Source organism: Phyllobates terribilis, unplaced genomic scaffold (assembly GCF_046119375.1).
Source record: "Phyllobates terribilis strain yellow unplaced genomic scaffold, ASM4611937v1 Scaffold_9__5_contigs__length_417890890, whole genome shotgun sequence".
Lineage (NCBI taxonomy): Eukaryota > Metazoa > Chordata > Amphibia > Anura > Dendrobatidae > Phyllobates > Phyllobates terribilis.
Genome location: NW_027362769.1, coordinates 307,309,514 through 307,331,722, shown reverse-complemented (window position 1 = coordinate 307,331,722; position 22,209 = coordinate 307,309,514). Strand labels below are relative to the sequence as shown.

At 44.1% G+C, this 22,209-nt stretch overlaps 1 protein-coding gene across 5 annotated transcripts in view; it reads left to right on the top strand.

Annotated features, from left to right (window-relative positions):
* The window catches only part of INPP1 (inositol polyphosphate-1-phosphatase), a 109,975-nt gene extending 97,731 nt beyond the window's left edge, over positions 1-12,244 (top strand). For 2 of the 5 annotated variants that reach the window (XM_073647938.1, XM_073647940.1), the window contains exon 6: positions 10,281-12,231. In XM_073647938.1, coding sequence (XP_073504039.1) covers positions 10,281-10,848 — 568 coding nt within the window. In that variant the 3' untranslated portion in view covers positions 10,849-12,231. Of the gene's footprint in view, positions 1-10,280 lie in introns of all 5 variants that reach the window. The other 3 variants (XM_073647943.1, XM_073647941.1, XM_073647939.1) reach the window with 3 other exon arrangements.
* The last annotated feature ends 9,965 nt before the right edge of the window (positions 12,245-22,209 follow it).

Sequence of the window (22,209 nt, the reverse complement as noted above, 5' to 3'; positions counted from 1 at the left end):
CCAGCTCCGAAGCAAGGGTACGGAACCGTATGGCATATTGGCCCACGGTGAGACTCCCTTGACGGAGGCGTAGCAGAGATGAGGCGGATGAGGTCCTCCGTCCGGGTTCGTCGAAGACCTTCCGGAAAGCCATGAGAAAGGCTGGCAGGTCAGACACCAGAGGGTCTCCTCTCTCCCATAGAGGATTTAGCCAAGCCAGTGCCTCTCCCGTGAGATGGGACATGATGAAGGCTACTTTGGCCCGGTCGGAATTAAACTGGTGAGACTGATGTTCAAAGTGCAGGGTGCACTGGTTAATGAAGCCCCGAGCTTGAGCGGAGTCGCCTCCGAAGCGAGGAGGTGCAGAAAGCCGGATTCCAGAGCAGGATACTATGGTATTGGTGGTTGCTGGTGGGGCAGTCAAAGTGTCCAGGCGAGTATTGACATTCCGCAGGTGACCCAGGATGGACTCCTGTTGGGACCTCTGTCGGGACAGTTCATGACAAAGGTCCGAGAGCGAGGGAGCTTGGGTGCCACCGGGTTCCATGGCCCGAGCAAACTGTAACGGGTCTGGGAGGCGGAACCTCTGAGCAACTTATACAAGGGGGCAGTCCTTGTAAGGAAGCGGGTGGCGACCAGGGAAGACAGGCAGGCGGTCACAGCAGGTGACCGGGACAGTCTCTGGGTAAACGGGCAGGAGGTCACAGCAAGTGACCGGGACAGTCTCTGGGTAAACGGGCAGGAGGTCACAGCAAGTGACCGGGACAGTCTCTGGGTAAATGGGCAGGAGGTCACGGCAAGTGACCGGAGCAGTCTCTGGGTAAACGGGCAGGAGGTCACGGCAAGTGACCGGGGCAGTCTCTGGGTAAACGGGCAGGAGGTCACGGCAAGTGACCGGGGCAGTCTCTGGGTAAACGGGCAGGTACGACCTGTGACGGCTGAGCCTCCAGGTAGGCTAGCAGGCAGATGGCAGATGAGTGCTCCCAGGTGAGCAGGCGAGAGTCTCAGGATAAGCAGTTGGTCACAGCATGTGACGGCGGAGCCTCCAGGTAGGCAAACTGGCAGGTAGCAGATGAGCGCTCCCAGGTGAGCGGGCAAGAGTCTCTGGACTGGCAGGTGGTCACAGCACGTGACGGCGGAGCCTCTAGGTAGGCTAACAGGCAGGTAGCAGATGAGCGCTCCCAGGTGAGCGGGCAAGAGTCTCTGAACTGGCAGGTGGTCACAGCACGTGACGGCGGAGCCTCTAGGTAGGCTAACAGGCAGGTAGCAGGTGAGCGCTCCCAGGTGAGCGGGCAAAAGTCTCTGGACTGGCAGGTGGTCACAGCACGTGACAGCGGAGCCTCCAGGTAGGCTATCAGGCAGGTAGCAGGTGAGCGCTCCCAGGTGAGTGGGCAAGCTGGTCCATAGACAGACTGACAGGTGTCGGAAGGCAGACCGTCGGACCTCAGGCTAGTAAGCAGGAAAGCGGATGACAGGCAGGAATCAGGCAGCAAACTGGCAGGAGACTGGCAGGTAACAGGCAGGTAACTGGCAACGGGACCTGAGGGCTGAAGCAGAGTAGTGAACAGTGCAACAACATTGCTCGGGCACCTCCATTTTGGAGGAGGTGCCTTATATATGGAGGGATCCTCCGGCCATTGGCCGGGGACTCCTTAGGGCGACGCGCGCGGCCCCTTTGAGAGGGGAAGCGCGCGCGCCCTAAGCACAGTGACCGGGGGAGAGCGGGCGCTGCAAGCAGAGCGGGAGGAAGCCGCCGGGCACGGAGCAGAGAGGTGAGGGGAACAGCGTCCCCGCCTAGCAGGAGGCAGGGACGCCGACGCTACACTGATCGCTATGAGCGCCACCTAGGAGCATTTTTGCTACATAGAGGTGATCTTCTGATCACCTCTATGTAGCGGAGGCGATCAGACAGTTGCTGCTTCTAGTCTCCTATGGAGCCTATTGAAGCATGCAAAAAGTTTAAAAAAAAGTTTTTAAAAATATTAAAGTAATATAAGTTTAAATCACCCCCCTTTTGCCCCATTCAAAATAAAATAATAAAAAATAAACCCCACATACACATATTTGGTATCACCGCGTTCAGAATCGCCCGATCTATCAATATAAAAAAAGAATTAATCAGATCGGTAAACGGCGTAACGAGAAAAAAAATTCCAAACGCCAGAATTACGTTGTTTTGGTCGCCGCAACATTGCAATAAAATGCAATAACGGGCGATCAAAACATCGTATCTATCCCAAAATGGTATCAATAAAAACGTCGGACCAGCGCGCAAAAAAATAAGCCCTCACCCGGCCGCCGATCCCGAAAAATGAAGACGCTACAGGTCTCGGAAAATGGCGCCAATTTTTTTTAGCAAACTTTGGATTTTTTTTTCACCACTTAAAAAAGAACTTATACATGTTTGGTGTCTACTAACTCGTGATGACCTGGAGAATAATAATGGCAGGTCAGTTTTAGCATCCAGTGAACGTGGAAAGAAAATAAATCAAAAAACAACTTTGGAATTGCATTTTTTTGCATTTTCACCGCACTTGGAATTTTTTCCCCTTTTTCCAGTACATTATATGGTAAAACCAGTGATGGCGTTTTAAAAATACAACTCGTCCCACAAAAAAATAAGCCCTCACATGGCCATATTGATCAAAAAATAAAAACGCTATGGCTCTGGGAACAAGGGGAGCAAAAAACGAAAATGCAAAAACAGAAAATCCCAAGGTCGCGAAGGGGTTAAATAGAGGGTAATATTTGGTATGCTCTAAGAAATGTCTGCATTACATCAGTAATATGGGATCACTTCTGATGATGGAAAAATCTCTCTGCTTCTACAATATGGCATTGCGAATAAAATAACAATAAATCTGTTCTGCTAACAAGAAATGGAGCAGTAAAAGGGTGTACTGTATTGCTTTTTAAGCAAATAATCAGGATTAGGAGCAAAACAAAAAATAGCCCTGATACAGTTATATGAAAAAGTTTGGGCACCCCTATTAATCTTAAGCTTAATGTTTTCTTAAAATTGGTGTTTTTGCAACAGCTATTTCAGTTTGATATATGTAATAACTGTTGGACACAGTCATGTTTCTGCCTTGAAATGAGGTTTATTGTACTAACAGAAAAAGTGCAATCTGCATTCAAACAAAATTTGACAGGTGCATAAGTATGGGCACCCTTATCATTTTCTTGTTTTAAATACTCCTACCTACTTTTTACTGACTTACTAAAGCACTTGTTTTGGTTTTGCAACCTCATTGAGCTTAGAACTTCATAGCCAGGTGTATGCAATCATGAGAAAAGCTACTTAAAGTGGCCACTTGCAAGTTGTTCTCCTGTTTGAATCTCCTCTGAAGAGTGGCATCATGGGCTCTTCAAAACAACTGTCAAATGATCTGAAAAGAAAGATTATTCAACATAGTTGTTCAGGGGAAGGATACAAAAAGCTGTCTCAGAGATTTAACTTGTCAGTTTCCACTGTGAGGAACATAGTAAGGAAATGGAAGAACACAGGGACAGTTCTTGTTAAGGCCAGAAGTGGCAGGCCAAGAAAAACATCAGAAAGGCAGAGAAGAAGAATGGTGAGATCAGTCAAGGACAATCCTCAGACCACGTCCAGAGAGCTGCAGCATCAACTTGCTGCAGATGGTGTCACTGCGCATCGGTCAACTATACAACGCACTTTGCACAAGGAGAAGCTGTATGGGAGAGTGATGCGAAAGAAGCCGTTTCTGCAAGCACGCCACAAACAGAGTCGTCTGAGGTATGCAAAAGCACATTTGGAGAAGCCAATTTCTTTTTGGAAGAAGGTCCTGTGGACTGATGAAACCAAGATTGAGTTTTTTGGTCATACAAAAAGGCGTTATGCATGGCGGCAAAAAAACACAGCATTCCAAGAAAAACACTTGCTACCCACAGTAAAATTTGGTGGAGGTTCCATCATGCTTTGGGGCTGTGTGGCCAATGCCGGCACCGGGAATCTTGTTAAAGTTGAGGGACGCATGGATTCCACTCAGTATCAGCATATTCTTGACAATAATGTACAAGAATCAGTGATAAAGCTGAAGTTACGCAGGGGATGGATCTTTCAGCAAGACAATGATCCAAAACACCACTCCAAATCTACTCAGGCATTCATGCAGAGGAACAATTACAATGTTCTGGAATGGCCATCCCAGTCCCCAGACCTGAATATCATTGAACATCTGTGGGATCATTTGAAGAGGGCTGTCCATGCTCGGCGACCATCAAACTTAACTGAACTGGAATTGTTTTGTAAACAGGAATGGTCAAAAATACCTTCATCCAGGATCCAGGAACTCATTAAAAGCTACAGGAAGCGACTAGAGGCTGTTATTTTTGCAAAAGGAGGATCTACTAAATATTATTGTCACTTTTCTGGTGAGGTGCCCATACTTATGCACCTGTCAAATTTTGTTTGAATGCAGATTGCACATTTTCTGTTAGTACAATAAACCTCATTTCAAGGCAGAAACATTACTGTGTCCAACAGTTATTACATATATCAAACTGAAATAGCTGTTGCAAAAACACCAATTTTTATAAAACATTAAGCTTAAGATTAATAGGGGTGCCCAAACTTTTTCATATAACTGTATGTAGGGCTATGGATATCTGTAACAGCAGCAGTAGACAGAACATGCAATGGGACCCTATTGTGCTGTATACAGTGTCCACAAACCCTGCCTATCTAACTCATGCTATCACCAGTAATATATGCAGCTGGATTCCTCAGAAGGACTGTTAGTTCAGATGGATATATATTTGCTGTGGAATACCTATAGCTAGCTAATAAACCGCTAATTCTATCCCTCACGCAGCGGCACCTCTTCCTTTTCTGCCTGTCTGAAGGGAAGACTGTGACAAGCATAGGGTCACCAGGTCTTATATAGACCCGATGACTCTATGCGGCCAGCCAATCACAGTAATGCCACAACCATCATTGCTACGGCAATGTGTGGCAGGCAATTCCTGCATGTTAATTGGCTGTCTAAAGAGCGCCAAACATGCGGGGACCCGATCTCCCGCCCAAGCATCCCGGAAATACTCGCCGAGCATGCCGAGCAGGGAGATGCTCGGGCGAGTATAGAGCAGTGGCAGTCACTTTCTCTCATCACTAGTGTTCACCTATTGTGAACATATATTTAATAGGGAAACCATCTAGAGGATCAAAAAGAGCCTGCTCCTCTTGATGAGCTTAGTCAAGCGAGCCAGATCACCAAAAAGATCCAGACTGCCCATCACTACAAATGATGGGATTGCTCATTACCTGAGCTGTGCTGTAAAGCCGCGTGCAAGAAGGCACAAACAAAACTAACACTGATTTGGCTGCGCTGTTAGCACAAGCAACATGGGGAAAAGTGGTGATAAGAAGCCAGCTAAACTGAACATCATTCCGTTTAGTACACAAAGTGAGCTGCAGGCTGCAGCAGAAGACTGTGTCCGCGACGGTTGCACTGCTCTCCTGGGTTGTTTTACTCTAGGAGAAGCAGTGCTAAGTACTCTGTAGCATCTGATCTGCTAGTTTCTTAACACTGCTGTGCCTGCAGCTGTAAACAGTGCTAGTGTCTCGGCCTATGGGTGAATTGTCCGGAGAGCCAATCCGACCCTGACCATACCGAGCCACAGTATAGCATCAATTTTTTTTCGGATACATTGCAACTCTTTAATTTTGGAAGCTGTAAATGCAAATTATTAATGGCTGCTGCTGTGGAAAAAAAAATTGTTACCTTTTTAATGTTCCACAATTATTCAACCACCCCCTCTCGCCCTACTCCTCAAACATAGAATCTTTCAAAAGAGTTGCAATTCAATTGTTGTCTCAAGCATACCTAGTGCACCTAATCAAGAGCTTTATTAATTACATCATGTGTACTTCACATAACACTTATCCAATACCTCCACTGGATAAGGGTTTATTGACTGTGACATTTGATATGACTAAGTCAAGAGTGGTGTTAAAAGTTCACGGTCTGGCACAAATACAATAAAGGATACTAAAGGATAGGCAAAGAATTTTGTTCCTTGAGAATAAATTGGAAGCATAGTTCACAAGCTCAAAGGAACACTGGCTACACTACCTGGACGTGCAGCGACAGGAAGCTATCCAGATTTTTGAGGAATCAAGTCCAAAACTCTCAAATGCAAAATATCTGCAGAGGAGATCTGGTGACAGCAGACACCAAAGTTTCAGTTTACATACAAAACTGTGAAGGTCTCCAAATCCGAAATCAAAACCTACACCTCTACTGACCCAAAAGTACACAGTCAGTTCCACTATGGTCAGAACATGTGCACATACCCTTATATGGTTAATGTAATATAAGAAGAAAAGTTTATTTTATCAACTCACCCTTAATTTGTCCACAGCAGGTGCAGTTATCCACGAAGGTGCAGGGAATAGCTTCCAAGTCACATGCAAAATTGATCCTAAAATGTCCAGCACATCTTAATGTAAAAAAAAAAAGTTTTGCTTTATTCAAATCCTCATAAAAACATTTGTAGAGATCAAGACACAGGGATAACTAATCCCACATGAACATGAAAGTTTACATACAATAATCAATATCATAAAAAAGTACTTACTGATTTTGAATACTGACCCTGTAGTGAAGAAAATGTTGGAAAATGGGATAAGATTTGTCTCCAAAAAGGGGTCTGACTATCGGGAATGTAGTGTCTCCAAGTGACCATATGAATAGGGTTAATTTGAGTACAGTGCATCAAACTAATTAGTTGGCAACTAAAGGCTCCTATCGGTGAAGTCGTAAAGCATGTGGAGCCTGAAGGTATATGAGCAATGCTAAACAGTTTATTTCTTATCAAACAGGAGAAACTTTCAGTATAAAATCGATGATGAATTGTGGTTGCACACATCTGGTGTATCTTATTTCATGTGAGAAATGCAGAGTCCAATATGTTGGGTGCACTACCAGAGCACTGCGCAAGCGATTGTCAGAACATGTTTGATTCACAAAATTGCATAAAGCGCCGTGTTGAAACACAGAGGAGGGGACATAGTGCATGAAATACATAAAAAAGAAGCCCGCTGGATTCTGCGTTTAAACACGAGCTCCCTTAGGTTTGAACCAGAAAAAAGATTTGTTATTTTTATAAATTTTTTCTGATGAACAATTTTTTGATATATAAATCATCTTTAAAATGTTGCTCTGTTCTCATATATGATTTTTTTACCCCCTTTGTTTTGATCAAAACTTAGTCTGAAAAGATGTAGTTTTTTATATGTTTGGTGCACCTTATTGACCGGCATGTGTTCTGACATTAATCACTTATCAGCTATTTCACAAATGTCATTTCCTCTCCTGAGCAGGATATCAATTCAGGAGTCTTGTTTTTTAGTCATTATATTATAATTAAGGGTCGTAACGCGTAAAGTTTCATGTTCATGTGGGGTTAGTTATCCCTGTATGTCTTGATCTCTACAAATGTTTTTGAGGATTTGAATAAAGCAAAAAAAAAAAATGTTAAACATTAAGAAGATGTGCTGGACATTTTTGGATCAATCTTATATGGTTAAGTATTTTGTGCAGAAATTTCTGCACCATTTCTCGATCCATTAGCAGGAAAAACACAGCAGCAAAAAACCACGCTGTTTTGCTGTGGTTTTTTTACTTGCGATTTTGGAGCAGATTTTTCCGCATTCATTAGTATGGGTGAAATCTGCAGCAAAAAAAGGCTGAAAGAATTGACATGCTGCAGATTTAAATCTGTACAAAATCTGCAAGTCACAAATAAGCAATGTGTTCATGGAATTTCAGGATTCCTATTCACTTGGCTGGCATCAGGAAGCCCTTCAGGTTTTGTGACAAATGTGCACAGCATAAACTATTTTCTTCTGTTGAGCGATAAAAGGAGACTGGAACTTTTGAGGCCTATGTATTAGTGCTATATCTGGTGAAGAAAAACGTAAGAATATCACCCTGCCTACAATGCAGTATGGCGGTGGCTTGGTGATGCCTACAGTGAAGCATGGTAGATGCTTATTCTCTGGGCCTGCTTTGCTTCCACTGGCACTTGAAATCTGCAGTGTGTGGATGATAACATGGATTCAATCAAATATCCAGAAAGCCTAGGAGGAAAAAATGGCATGTGATCTGTGAGGTTCTGGCAGTGATCCCAAGGACACCTCAAGTCCAGAGCTTGGTTTCAGAAGAAGTCCTATTGGTTGACTTAAACCCTAGAATGTTTTTGGTGGGATATGAGAATGCAGTTGTGATACGCAAGCCCCAGAATATTAGGGGATTGAAGGCAATTGCCCTGAAGAATTTGAATAAATTCCTCAGGAAGAAGGTTTTGTCTGGCTCCTATGACCTGCTCCAAACATGTAAAATAATCAAAGGAGCTCCACTTGGTACTAAGACTGTTTTATGCAGGGGTTGCATACAACCCCTGGCAAAAATTATGGAGTCACTGGGCTCTGAGGATGTTCATTCAGTTGTTTTTAATGTTGTTGAAAAAAAAAGCAGATCACAGATGTGGCACAAAACTAAACTCATTTCAAATGACAGCTTTATGGCTTTAAGTAACACTAAAAGAAATCAAGAAAAAAATGTGATACTCAGTAAGGGTAATTTTTTTCAGACCAAGCAGAGGAAAAAAAATATGGAATCATGAAAAACAAACACACAAATAACACTCCAATACATCACTAGTATTTTGTTGCACCCCCTCTGGCTTTAATAACTGCTTACAGTCTCTGAGGCATGGACTTAATGAGTGACAAACAGTACTCTTCATCAATCTGGCTTCAACTTTCTCTGATTGCTGTTGCCAGATCAGCTTTGCAGGTTGGAGCCTTGTCATGGACCATTTTCTTCAACTTCCACCAAAGATTTTCAATTGGATTGAGATCCAGACTATTTGCAGGCCATGACATTGACCTTATGTGTCTTCTTTCAAGGAATGTTTTTACAGTTTTTGCTCTATGGCAGGATGCATTATCATCTTGAAAAATGATGTTATCATCCCCAAACATCCTTTCAATTGATGGGATAAGAAAACTGTCGAAAATATCAATGTCAACTTGGGTATTTATTGGAGATGTAATGACAGCCATCTCCCCGTGCCTTTACCTGACATGCAGCCCCATATCATCAATGACTGTGGAAATTTGCATGTTCTCTTCATGCAGTCATCTTTATAAATCTCATTAGAACGGCACCAAACAAAAGTTCCAGCATCATCACCTTGCCCAATGCAGATTCGCGATTCATCACTGAATATGACTTTCATCCAGTCATCCACAGTCCACGAATGCTTTTCCTTAGCCCATTGTAACCTTGTTTTTTCTGTTTAGGCGTTGATGATGGCTTTTGTTTAACTTTTCTGTATGTAAATCCCATTTCCTTTAGGCGGTTTCTTACAGTTTGGTCACAGACATTGACTCCAGTTTCCTCCCATTCATTCCTCATTTGTTCTGTTGTGCATTTCCTGTTTTGGAGACATATTGCTTTATGTTTCCGATCTTGACGCTTTGATGTCTTCCTTGGTCTACCAGTATGTTTGCCTTTAACAACCTTCCCATGTTGTTTGTATTTGGTCCAGATTTTAGACACAGCTGACTATGAACAACCAACATCTTTTGCAACATTGCGTGATGATTTACTTTCTTTTAAGAGTTTGATAATCCTCTCCTTTGTTTCCATTGACCTCTCTCGTGTTGGAGCCATGATTCATGTCAGTCCACTTGGTGCAACAACTCCCCAAGGTGTGATCACTCATTTTTAGATGCAGACTAACGAGCAGATCTAATTTGATGCAGGTGTTAGTTTTGGAAACGAAAATTTACAGGGTGATTCCATATTTTTCCCTCTGCTTGGTCTGAAAAAAAATACCCTTATTGAGTACCACATTTTTATCTTGATTTCTTTTAGTGTTTCTTAAAGCCCTTAAGTTGCCATTTGAAATTACTTTAGTTTTGTGCCATGTCTGTGATCTGCTTTTTTCAACAACATTAAACAACTGAATGAACATCCTCCGAGCCCGGTGATAACATCATTTTTGCCAGGGGTTGTAGATCTGAGACTGCAGTAGTAAGTATAAGTGGCATTATGTGTTACCTTTAGAGAAAGCAATTGTTCTATTTGTTGTGTTGATCTGTTTAAATTGTTGTCTTGGTTTCTTGCAAACAGTAGAAAGTTTGTAAATGTTTCTAATAAATTTAATTTACAATTGTAGTTGAGTAATTTTGATTGCAAATATTTATATACATGATTTTTTTTTTCTTCAATACCAGTACTTTTAATAGTTTGTTTTCTTCAATTTAGATGGAAAGGTCAGTGGTACTGGGGATTGTCATATATGGGAAACAATATCTGCTCTCTGCAGTTTAATACTTCCACTGGAAAACCCGACAACAAAGTTTCCCATGGCACACAGCAGAGGACTGATCCTGGAAAGGATTCTTATGCTACAGTGACAAGCTCGGCTGAAGCAAAAAATGTTCTCAGGGCCTTGTCAACAGTATGTGGGGAGAATCTGTACGTTGCTGCTGGTGCAGGTTACAAATGTCTTTGTGTGATTCAAGATTTTGTTGATTTCTATGTTTTTTCTGAAGACACCACATTTAAGTGGGATAGCTGTGCTGCTCATGCCATTCTTAAATCTCTGGGAGGTGGAATGTTGAACCTTTCAGAATATATTAAGTCAACAAATCAGAATGAGAAACTGGCTGCTAGGCCACATCTCCTTTACAATTCTGAAGTGCAAGGAGAAAAAGGAGCAGACAAATGGGCCAATAAAGGAGGACTTGTTGCTTACAGATCAGAACAACATCTAGAAGTCTTTATGAATCGCTTTATGAAAGAATTATCCTTGTCAAAACAACTTGATTAATTATTTTGTAGGTAAAGGGAATCTGTCGGCCTAATTTCACCCCAGACCCCTCAAAATATTTATATCTAACTATTTAAAGGTAGCTCTTTCAAAGACCAGTCCAGCAATACCTTTACATGGCCAGCCCATTCCTATGTTAATGAGAAATTAGCGTTTGAAATGATATGTAAATTAGGCTGAAGAGCTATTTGCATAACTGAAGCTTCTGTTACTCAAACTCTATTCCCTACCCAGCATCTCTGCCTCCTGCCTGACTGACCATTCCTTTGCCTGAAGTCACACATCATAGAGGCTGTCACTCAAGCAGGAGGAGGCGATGCTGGGTTGGGCATAGAGCTGGAGTGGCAAAGGCTTCATATCTACAATAGCTCTGTATTTGCATATCAATTCTAACCCTGATTTCTCAGTAACAGTAATTGACTGATCTTGTAAAATTATTTCTGGACTTGTCTTTGAAAGAGCTACATGTGTCTGTAAATAATTTGTGGGGGTAAAATCCTGCTGACAAATTCCTTTTTGTTTTTGTTTAAAAATGTTATGTTACATGTATTATATATTATATTATCATATCTATATATCATAATTATCATACATGTGTAATATATTTATTGGTGCTTTCTGCTGTTGAGAAGGAGCAATGCTTGTGAATGCAAATAAAATTTTATAGGGATTGTCATGAAGAACCCAGATCCATAATGCTGCAATGTCATGTGGACCCCTCAGACAGGATCCTCTGATGGAGCTTCCCTCTATTGGACAGGATGATGTACAAGCCACTATTTTTATTAGAACTGTTAGTCTAATACAGGGAACCACAAGTCCTGTGTGTAGCCATTGTTGGATGATACTGTGGTTTCCTGCAGCCAGCATTCACAGATACATATTACATACTGCTGTTCTATTAAATCCATTGATATCACAGTATGCGGTAAATCCTATGCTCCTTCTTGTGGTGACTACCAAAGGCAGGTTATCATCTAACTAACTCTATTAAGAAAATAAAATGTTCAGTGGTGAATATTCACATTAAATGTTATCTAGCGCACAACCTTGCTTCGTCTTTTCTTTTTACCCTTCCCGACATGACTTAACTGTAGATCATGATCGGGAAGGTGTTCAGGCAAATGGACAAACAGTTACAGAAGCTGAAGCTGTACCCGCACAGTTGTCACCGGGCGCTCTGTATAAAGGCTCATTCAGACTTCAGTGATTTTTCATTAGTGTTTGTAAGCCAAAACCAGGAGTGGAACATAGTTTTTCTCAGTATGTGCCCACAATGCGTTTTTCAAGCGTTTTTGCTGCAGAATTTTTGCAGCGTAAACGCTTGGGAAACGCTTGGTAAGCCTTCTCCCATGGTCCCCTATGTAATTCCGCAATTGCAATGCTCATGCTGCGGAATTTTCCGCAGCGTTTTTGATGTGTGGAAAATTCCGCAGCATGTCCATTATTTGTGCGTTTACGCATGCGGAATTGCACTAGAAAACGCAAGGCAAAACGCGTGAAAAACGCATGTCAAATTCCGCATGCGTTTTTCCGGGCAAGGACATGCAGAAATGAAGCGGAAATTTTCCGCTTCATTTCTGCATCGTGGGCACATAGCCTAATGGAAAGATTGACACCTGTTCTGTGTTTTGGCTTACAAACACTGATGGAAAATCACTGACATCTGAATGAGTCCTAACTCCTAACCAGCGCTTCTCCTGGCTGTTTACCGACTTAACCCTCTAAATGCTGCAATCCATAGTGATCACGGCATTGAGAAGTTTGTGAGAGGGAGGGGGTTCCCTCATCAGCACACCTGTGAAGCAATGCGCAGGGATCAAAGGTACTCATAGCAGCTGCAGGTCAAATGACCTGTGGATCTGCCAGCTATGGCAGGAGTTCTGTCAGTGTCAAAATGGCAGGTCTAATGCTTTGTCATGCAGGTGTATTCAATGCATTAGACAAGTGATAAGTTTAAAATAAAATATGTATGTGTATATATAATATAAAAAAAGGTGAATCAAAAGCAGCACTAAAAATGGAAAGTAGGAGCAAAGCCCCCCAGGTACACACCAGTCCTATGTATATCCACAAAGAGATTGGAGGCAGCACACAGATGAATGATGAAAAAATTGTCTTTTAATAGCCCGTAGATGTGTGTATGTGTGATCTTCATTAAATACGCATATTTATGTAAACACAAACAAAAGTATGCATATGGTATTGCCTCATCCAAAACAACCGATCTACAAAACTGACAGTGAATACCGCAAACAAAATAAGATTTAAAAAAGCTTCTACATCAGAACAAAAGGTAAAATTTGTGATCAAAAGGTTTTATGTAAATACTATTCCTGAAAGTCATCTTGTACCGTAAAAAAACAAGCCCACACTCGGTTCCATCAGCAGAAAAATTAAAGCTATAGCTCTGAATTTAGCAATGCCTTTTTTTCCTATAAAATTGCTTTTATTATGCAAACGCCACAAAATAAATGCAAACTTAATATAAATTGGAATCCCTGTAATATTATGTAAGAATAAAGCAATCTTATCACTTTTACCACACTGTGAATGGCATACAAAGAATCCCTTAACCCCTTCAGCCCCAGGCCATTTTTTATTTTTGCGTTTTCATTTTTCTCCCCTTCCCAGAGCCATAACTTTTATTTTTCTGTCAATATGGCCATGGAAGGGCTTATTTTTTGCAGGACAAGTTGTACTTTTTGAACGACACCATTAATTTTACAATATCGTGTACTGGAAAGCAGGAAGAAAAATTTCAAGTGCGGTGAAATTGCAAAAAAAAGTGCAATGCCATAGTTTTTGGTGTTTTTCTCCAATAACCCCCCATGACTGCACCAAAGGAGAATGTCACCCCACCCTAATAGGGACAGGAAACACAAAGAGGTCAAATAGCCCCTCTCTCATCCTCCCTCCAGTGTGTTTGTTTTTTTTCCTGTCCCTATTGGGCTGAAGAGGTCATCCAGGGTGCTCTATGCCGGCGGCAGACACCCAGCATACCTTTTAAGCCGGGCAGCTGGGACTGAGCAGTATTCTCCTCCTCCCCTTATGCTGCTCCCATCTCCTCCGGGACTCAGGACCCCCATCCCCACCGAGTCTGCGGGTAAGGTCCATTGGGTGTCGGGCTGGAGGGTTCCTCGAGCATTGCAGCCCAGCTCCCCCCCCCCCTCTCAGGCGGCCTGTGGCGATCTCCATAACGGGAGAGACGCGCACCGGATCCTGGAAGTGACGCAGACCACTGGATGATGTCACTTCCGGTCTGCGGTCCACCCTAGAAATGGCCGGACAGAGACGTGGGATGCCGAAACAGGGTCCCTTAGGTTACTTCCGGTCCGTTAGGGCACACACAGAGTAAACAAACAAAAAAAAAACCAGGTGATCGCAGGTGTTCCTGCTTCACAATTGGACCAAGGGGGAGGAACTTTCCCACCCCCGCCACAAGGAAAGAGGGAGAGCGCGGAGTCCGGTCGCCTATATAAGAGCCCTGGACAGAAGACATCTTAAGATAGGACCTAATCCGTTTTGTATTTCATACACTGGATGGTCAAGAATCTATCTTCTCCATGTCTGCGGAGCCAAGCGCGATTCCAGTCCCAGTAAGTCTGGCACTGGGGGTCCTTTCCTAGGTTCAGGTTAGAATTGATACATTAATTACCCTTCTCCCTCTTTTTTAGGGGGACAAGGATCCTGCACCAGGAAATAAGTCTAGTCGGAAGTATGCTTTATGTGCAAAAAAGCTATCTTCTTCAAACAAAAAATATTTATGCCAAAAATGTATGGAGAAAATTATTAAGGAAGAGCAGCCATCCCTCATAGACGAAATCAAGGGGATAGTCCGTCAAGAGGTTAAATCTTCATTGGCCTCCTTTTCCCGATCCACTTCTGATTCACCTCCAAAGGCTAAGAAGAGGAAGAGTTCCCTGAAAGAAAAAAGAGACTTGGACTCCCTGGACAAAATATCCCTTCCAGAAGACCTCATAGATGAAGGTGAACTCAGCCCAGCAGAGGAAGGTCTGGAAAATAAGAAATATTATTTGTCAACGGAATTTATGGAAGACCTCACAGCAGTAAGAAGAACGATGAAGGTGGAAGAAGAGAAGCCCACTAGATCAGTCAAGGAAGAGATGTTCGATGGTCTCCTTTCAAAGAAAAAGATGGTGTTCCCAATACATAAAAACATTCAGGACTTAATCTTGGACGAATGGGAAAATCCTGAAAGACGACTGAATACACCAACAGAATTGAAAGACAGGTTTCCGGTAGATGAAGAAACCTCAAAATGTTGGACCGAGATACCTCAGGTCGATATTCAGGTGTCAAGAGTCGCTAAAAAGACAATATTGCCATTCGAGGATTCGTCGCAACTGAAGGATTTTCTAGACCGCAAGATGGACAGCTTTCTCAGGAACTCCTGGGAAACTTCAGCAGCCCTTCTGAACACTAACGTAGTCTCCATGTGTGTTGCACGATCCATGTTGAGATGGCTCAACCAACTTGAAGAGCATCTGGCTATGGGCACATCCAGAGAAGAGATACAAGCTTCCCTACCTTTACTGCAGAAGGCCACTGACTTTCTGGCAGATGCTTCAGCGGAATCTGTGAGAGTAACCGCCAGGGCAGCAATCCTATCAAACTCCACAAGGCAAGCACTATGGCTGAAATCGTGGAACGGTGATGTGGCCTCCAAAATAAAACTGTTCTATTCTATTCAAGGAAGAATATATGTTTGGCCAGGCCCTTGACAACCTCCTGGAGAAGGCAGCTGATAAAAGAAATCTTGCCAGAACCCAGACACTACAAGAAGACCCTCTTTTGCCCCCCTTGGGAGCAGAATCCTCAGTACAAGGGGAAAGGGAAGTCCGGTCGATGGACCTACCCCAAAGCGGGGAAAGATAGGAATATTTTTTTCTCAAAATGACAGCGACAACAAAAGCAGTGACGCCAGAGCAGTAGGGCGACGAATCACGAAATATCTTCCCCAATGGCAAAATATTTGCTCCAGTCAATTGGTCTTGAAAGCAATTCAAGAAGGGATGAAGATCGAATCCTCCTCATATCCACCAAGAAAAGTAAGAATAACTCGTCTAACATTCCCCGAGATTAAAAACTGTCTTGATGTCCGGCCTAAGAAACCTGCTATCCTTGGAGGCTATTTCACTGGTCCCAACAACAGAAAGATACACAGGCCACTATTCACACCTTTTTATGATAAGAAAACCAAACGGCACTTACAGAATAATAATAAATCTGAAACCTTTAAATCAATAAATCATCTGCCGAAGATTCAAAATGGTGTCCATCAAATCAGCAGTTCCCTTGATAGGACAAGAATATGTGATGGCTACCATCGACTTACAGAACACCTACTACCACGTCCCTATACATCCAACATACCGAAAATTTCTAAGGTTTGCGGTGGTTCAAGAGCATCAGACGTTACATTTCCAATTCAACGTACTGCCATTCGGAATATTCTCAGCACCAAGAATTTTTACCAAAATTATGTCAGAAGTAGTGGCTTCTATCAGAAAGGAGAAAATCTGCATCATTCCCTACCTCGACTACTTCTTACTAATAGGTCCCTCAGTGGCATCACTCCAGGAAGATCTACAAAGGACAATCCGAATCCTGACCACCCTAGGGTTGTTGATAAATCATCGAAAATCAGACCTGGTCCCTGCCACAGAAAACACGTTCCTGGATGTTCTATTAGATTCCGCTAGACAAACCTCCTTCCTAGCAAGAGACAAGCAGATACTTTAGAGATCCAAGATAACGAATCTGAAAACCCGGAACAAGGTGTCCCAGAAGATTTGCCATGTCCACCCTCGGCTCTATGACAGCCTGCATCCAATCCATAGACTGGGCTCAAGCTCACACCAGGGTATTGCAAACCTATATTCTCGCACAGTGGGATGGATCCCCAGACTTCCTAAATTGGAAGATCATGATCCCTTATTATGTGAAGACATCCCTGTCATGGTGGCTCAGTCCAAGAAACCTAAGAACAGGGGTTCAATGGACTCAGTTCCCTCTGATAACAGCCATGGTAGATGTCAGTAAGACGGGATGGGGAGCCATCATCGCCCAAACCCCCTTCCAAGGGGTCTGGACAGAAGAGACCAGCAGACAATCCTCCAACTTCCGCGAATTAAAGGCAGTGGAGGAGGCACTCAAAATATTGGCTCCAGTCATTGCGGCAAACACGTAAAAGTCTATTCAGACAACATGACTACCGTAGCCCACCTGTCCCATCAAGTGAGTACAAGGTACGAGAATCTAAAAAATATCTCAGCAAGAATATTCTTCTGGGCAGAAAGACATCTTCGTTCCTTATCAGGTCTGCACATAAAAGGCTCAGACAACATCCAGGCCGATTTTCTGAGCAGAAGGAATATCCAGCCGGGGGGAATGGGAACTGAACTCAGACATTTTCCACATGCTGACCAGATGATGGGGTCGGCCGGAGGTGGACCTCTTTGCAAGACGCCAAAACACCAAGGCAGAAAAATACTTCTCCCTAGATCCAGACAACGTATGCCTGGGGATATATGCATTCACTCACACAGTTTTGGAAGGGGTCAACTGGTGGGGGAAGGGTTTCTCTGATCAAGGTCACCAGACTCCCGGAATCCAAAAGCCCAAGCACTTTTACTCCATTAATGGACACTGCACATGCCTGCGGCCCCTCGCCGGGTCGACAGTCCACGCTACAGGCTGGATAGGCATAATAGGAGACCCTTCTACCTAGGCTGAAGTCCATGGGCTCAGGGGATACTTCACACCTGGCGGCTACGTGTCCAGGATTGTGACACCGCCAACAAGCTATATCTTTACCAACAGTCCTAACGGCACCTTAAGTGGGAGTGGGATGTCCCCCAGTGGTGGCTCTAGACCCCTTCCATGCTGAACCTGCCTCCTTTTGGGTATTCCAGTACGGAGAAATGACTGCATCTGGTTTCCCGAGGGCTCTCTCAACTACCTGGTACCTCTCAACCAGGCCGATTAAGTCATCTGCGTTCTGGGGATCACCTTGGGCAACCCAGGTCTGTACTGGCTTGAGAAGGGAATGCATGAACCTGTCAATCACCACCCACTCAACCATCTGGGCTGGAGTGGAGGACTTTGGTTGTAGGCACTTCTGAACAAGATGCTAGCATACGCCCAGTGATGAACTTGTTGGGCTCTCACCGCCATATTTACTCCCAGGCGTGCTAACGTCTCTGTTTTTAGCTTGGGATACTCCTTGCAATGCCAAGTCGAATTATGCCTTTTGGGTTTTCACCCGATAAATATGGCGCCAGAACCTCTGCCCACTGTCCAGGTGGAAGTCTCTCCCGACCAGCCACCCTCTCAAAAACAGAAATGCTTCTACATCATCCCCAGAGGTCATCTTCTGCATGGCCCGCCTTACCGCCTTCCTGACGGACGTGAGAATCATAAGTCGGCCCTGTGGGTGGGGCGATCGCCCTGCCCTGGATGGCGTCCGCCAGAAGCTGTATCTGCTGTTGCGCCTCCTGCTGGTGCTGCTGCTGCTGCAGCTTTTGCTACAACTGAATTTGCTGAACAACAGATTGGTCGTCTCCTGGTGCTACTCCTGCATGCTCTGCTGGGCCTGCTGGTGTTGCTGCTGCATTCTCTGCTGGCTCTGGACCAGGTGCTTAAAGAGCTCCTCCATGCTGCCGAACTTCTCTGGCTGGCTGCCGGCTTTCACCTACCGGTCTTTGTGGCTGGTACACGTGTTCCTGGAATCCTGCACACACTCTCACACCACCTGTGGCAAGACAACTCGCTCGGAGGCAGACTCAGGACACGCGTTCTCAGGTTACCTTTCTGCTGGTTTATTATTTGGCATAAACTCATGCAGGGTTCCACAGGAAAAATAAACAACACCCCTTTGGGTTAAACGGGAAAACAAAATATAGCTCAGTTCATAGGTGAGCGGGTTCCGCCCTCTCTTGGTAGCACAAACTGCACAGGCAAAGTCCTTGGGAAAATCTCTGCAGTTTCTACAACACTGTCTGGAGACTTCTCTCCAAACCACACTCCAGAGAAAAAAAAAAGGACTGAGCTTTTACACTTTGCTCAGCCACACCCTGAGGGGCGGTAGGGGGAATGGCATCCTGCCCTCTTTGCCATTCCCATAAAACCGCACACCCTTTAACAGAGTAAACCCACTAGCATATAACATGCTGGCAGAAATAAAGTAGGTCTTAATTCACACAGGAGAGCATCCTGAGTAACACGTACCTCCCCTCACATATAAAACCAGTGACACCGTCCATCTTGTACTCTTCTTCCGCTACCTATTCCTAGCAGGCCATGGACACACTTGTCCATGAATTTTATTACTGACCTACCGCTATCTGCAGGCAAAACTGTGGTTGTTGATAGGTCCAGTAAAATGGTTCACTTCATTTCATTACTGGCACTTCCGAATGCAAAGACTCTTGCTCAAGTGTTTAAAAATGAGATTGTGAAGCTTCACGAGGTTCCCTCCAATGTTGTGTCATTGTGGTAGATCGGGGGACTCAGTTTGTTTCCAAGTTCTGGAGAGTGTTCTGTTCTTGACTGGGGGTGCAACTGTTCTCTTCCTCTGCCTTCCATCCTCAGTTGAATGGGCTGACCGAGCGCATTAACCAGAATCTGGAGACTTACCTCAGGTCTTTTGTCTCCGAAAACCAGGGGGATTGGGCATCTTAATTACTGCTGGCAGAATTTGCTATTAATAATCATCGCCAATAATCTACCGGCAGGTCACCGTTCTTTGGTGCATGCAGTTTCCATCCACAGTTTAGTACTTTTAGTGGAGGAGGGGCTTCGGGAGTTCCTGAGGAGGAATGTTTTGCTTTGTTGCTCTCCTGTGTGTGGTGGTGGGGGTTCTGAGTAATTTGAAGATCATGGGAGACAGGTACAAACATATGGCTGACAGGAAACACTTGCCAGGTTTGGACCTGAGTGTGAATGACTTTGTGTGGTAGTATACCAGGAATATCAAGTTGAAGGTTCCTTCCTGCAAGCTGGGACCTAGATTTATTGGTCCCTATAAAATAACCACCATCATTAACCCAGCTGCGTTTTGTCTTGAGCTACCTCAGGCCCTTAAGATCCACAATGTCTTTCACAGGTCTCTGCTGAAGAAATATGAAGAATCTCTTGAGTCCTCTCCCATACAACTGCCCCCAATCATGGTTGATGTGTCATTCCCTACAGTACTTCATGCACTGGAAGGGTTATGGTCCAGAGAAAAGTGTTACACGAACGCTGCTAGGTTCAGATAGGAGGAGGTGGGTTTCATGAATTCTTTGGAATCCTGGAGGAACCGTTACTCAGGGCTACCATAAGCTGCAGCTTCTCTCAGGCACATGATAGATTCAATTGCTGACCAGACACATCTGGCAAGAGTCTTTTTCAACAGTTTAACAGTGGAATTTAATCTGAAGCACGGCAACAGCTAAAACACTCTGTCTCCTTTGACTGTGTTAACCCCTCTAGTTGCTGGATGCTTCTGAAGCACAACACTTCCTGATTCCTGTGCTTGTGTTATTTGTAATAGTTGCTGGATGCTTTTGAAGCAACAGCCCTACTTCTGCATGTCACACTCTTCCCTCTTTTTTGAATGTCGTCCTCGACATTCGTCTTAATTGGTCAATCTGACCAATTCTGAGAGCGTAGTAAAAGTTGAGTAACTTTATATACAAACTGACATAACATTTATAAACATTTATAGCAACCTATCCTACGACCTTTTTATTTTAGTACTCCTGTAAGAAATAAACAATTAACACAATCAGCGTCTCTTCAGCTGGAGCTTTTCGTACGTCTTCAACCAGCTCTCTCACTAGGCCTTATCAGTTCTTTGTTTCTACAAATTCTTTTAAGGAAAATCAAAGCATGAAAACAAGTCTTTCCACCAGGCAACATCTTCCATACTGCCTCTCAGTGGTGAATACCTCTCCAGTGGGCTTAACTGGTCCACAGGCAGAGATACCTGTTTCCAGTCGACAGTACTTGACTAGGCTCACCAAGTGTCTCGAACGTCAGCATCATGGGCCTCCTCACTTCTCAAGTCGACATCCTCCTGGTGGGTTGTTCCTCAGATACCACGGGTTCTACAGTCACAGGAGTTTCTTCCGCCGCACTCATTTCCCGTGTTTCCTCAGATGCTCCTGGAACTGCCTCCGTAAGTTTCTGTACTTCTCCAAAATGGCCTGGTTCCACACGGTCTGGTAATTCCGCTTCTCCTGAGTGTCGATCGGTCTCTCCAGTGACCGGTGTTCGATTATCAGATCTGAATTGGACTTTATCTGAACTCCTTGGTGCAAACTCTGGAGCCTCGGGACTTAGTTCACTCTCCTGAAGATGGTGCATCCCTCTCCTTTCCGGTTCGAGAAATACAACGGTGTGCTCTTCTTCATCAGAACTTTCAAGGTCACTATCCACCACCGGAACGTCAATCTGTGGTGGTCGCTTAGTTGATCTCGGTCGATGTTCGTCTGCTTCTGGGAAGTCTTGTTGTGGTGGGAGATAATCACAGGGTAGTAATAAATTCCGAAGGACTATTCTGGTTTTCTTGTCCCCTCTCTCAAATCGGATTTCATACACTGGACTGTCATCGGCTTTCCTCTTTACGACCACATACACCTTGTCTTCCTAGTACGAACAAAGTTTTCCTGGACCACCTTTCTCATTTACGTTCTGTTATGATCTGCAACAAGTACTAAGGAAAGAAGGGGAAAGCTTTCCCTACAGTAAGACTAAGCTGAATCCCTACATTGTAGCGGGCTGCCTGTTCCTAGCGAACGGACCCACCTTAGTCCTAGGCTAGTCTGAACAAAGACCTATAGAATAAAGGGAAGAGGTCCCTAAAAGAACTAAGGACTGAATAAAAAATGGGACACCTCCTGAACACAGAAAGTTGTTGCAGAACACAAAAGATAAACTGTCAAAAAGGTACTAGAGGTCCCAAAAGGACCAAGCGAACTGAGAGATATAGGCACAGAAGCACCTGGCTAGCAAAACAATCAAACACTGAAGTCCAGCATAGCCAAAAAGGCGGAGCTGGAATATAAAGTCAGATGGTCATGTGACCGCAAAACACAAAATGGAAAAAACAAACAGGAGGGTTCTAACAGTACCCCCTCTTTTAAGAGGATCCTCCAGGCCTATCTGGAAGGCTCTTGTGGAAAGCTCTAACATGCCTAGGAGCAGAGACATTATCCGCCCTTACCCAGCAGTTATCTTCGGGACCGAAACCCTTCCAGGAGACGAGATACTGTACTCTCCCTCTATGCCATCTAGAATTCAAGATACGTGAAATTTCATATCGGCCGTCTTCCACCACAGGAGGAACTGTGA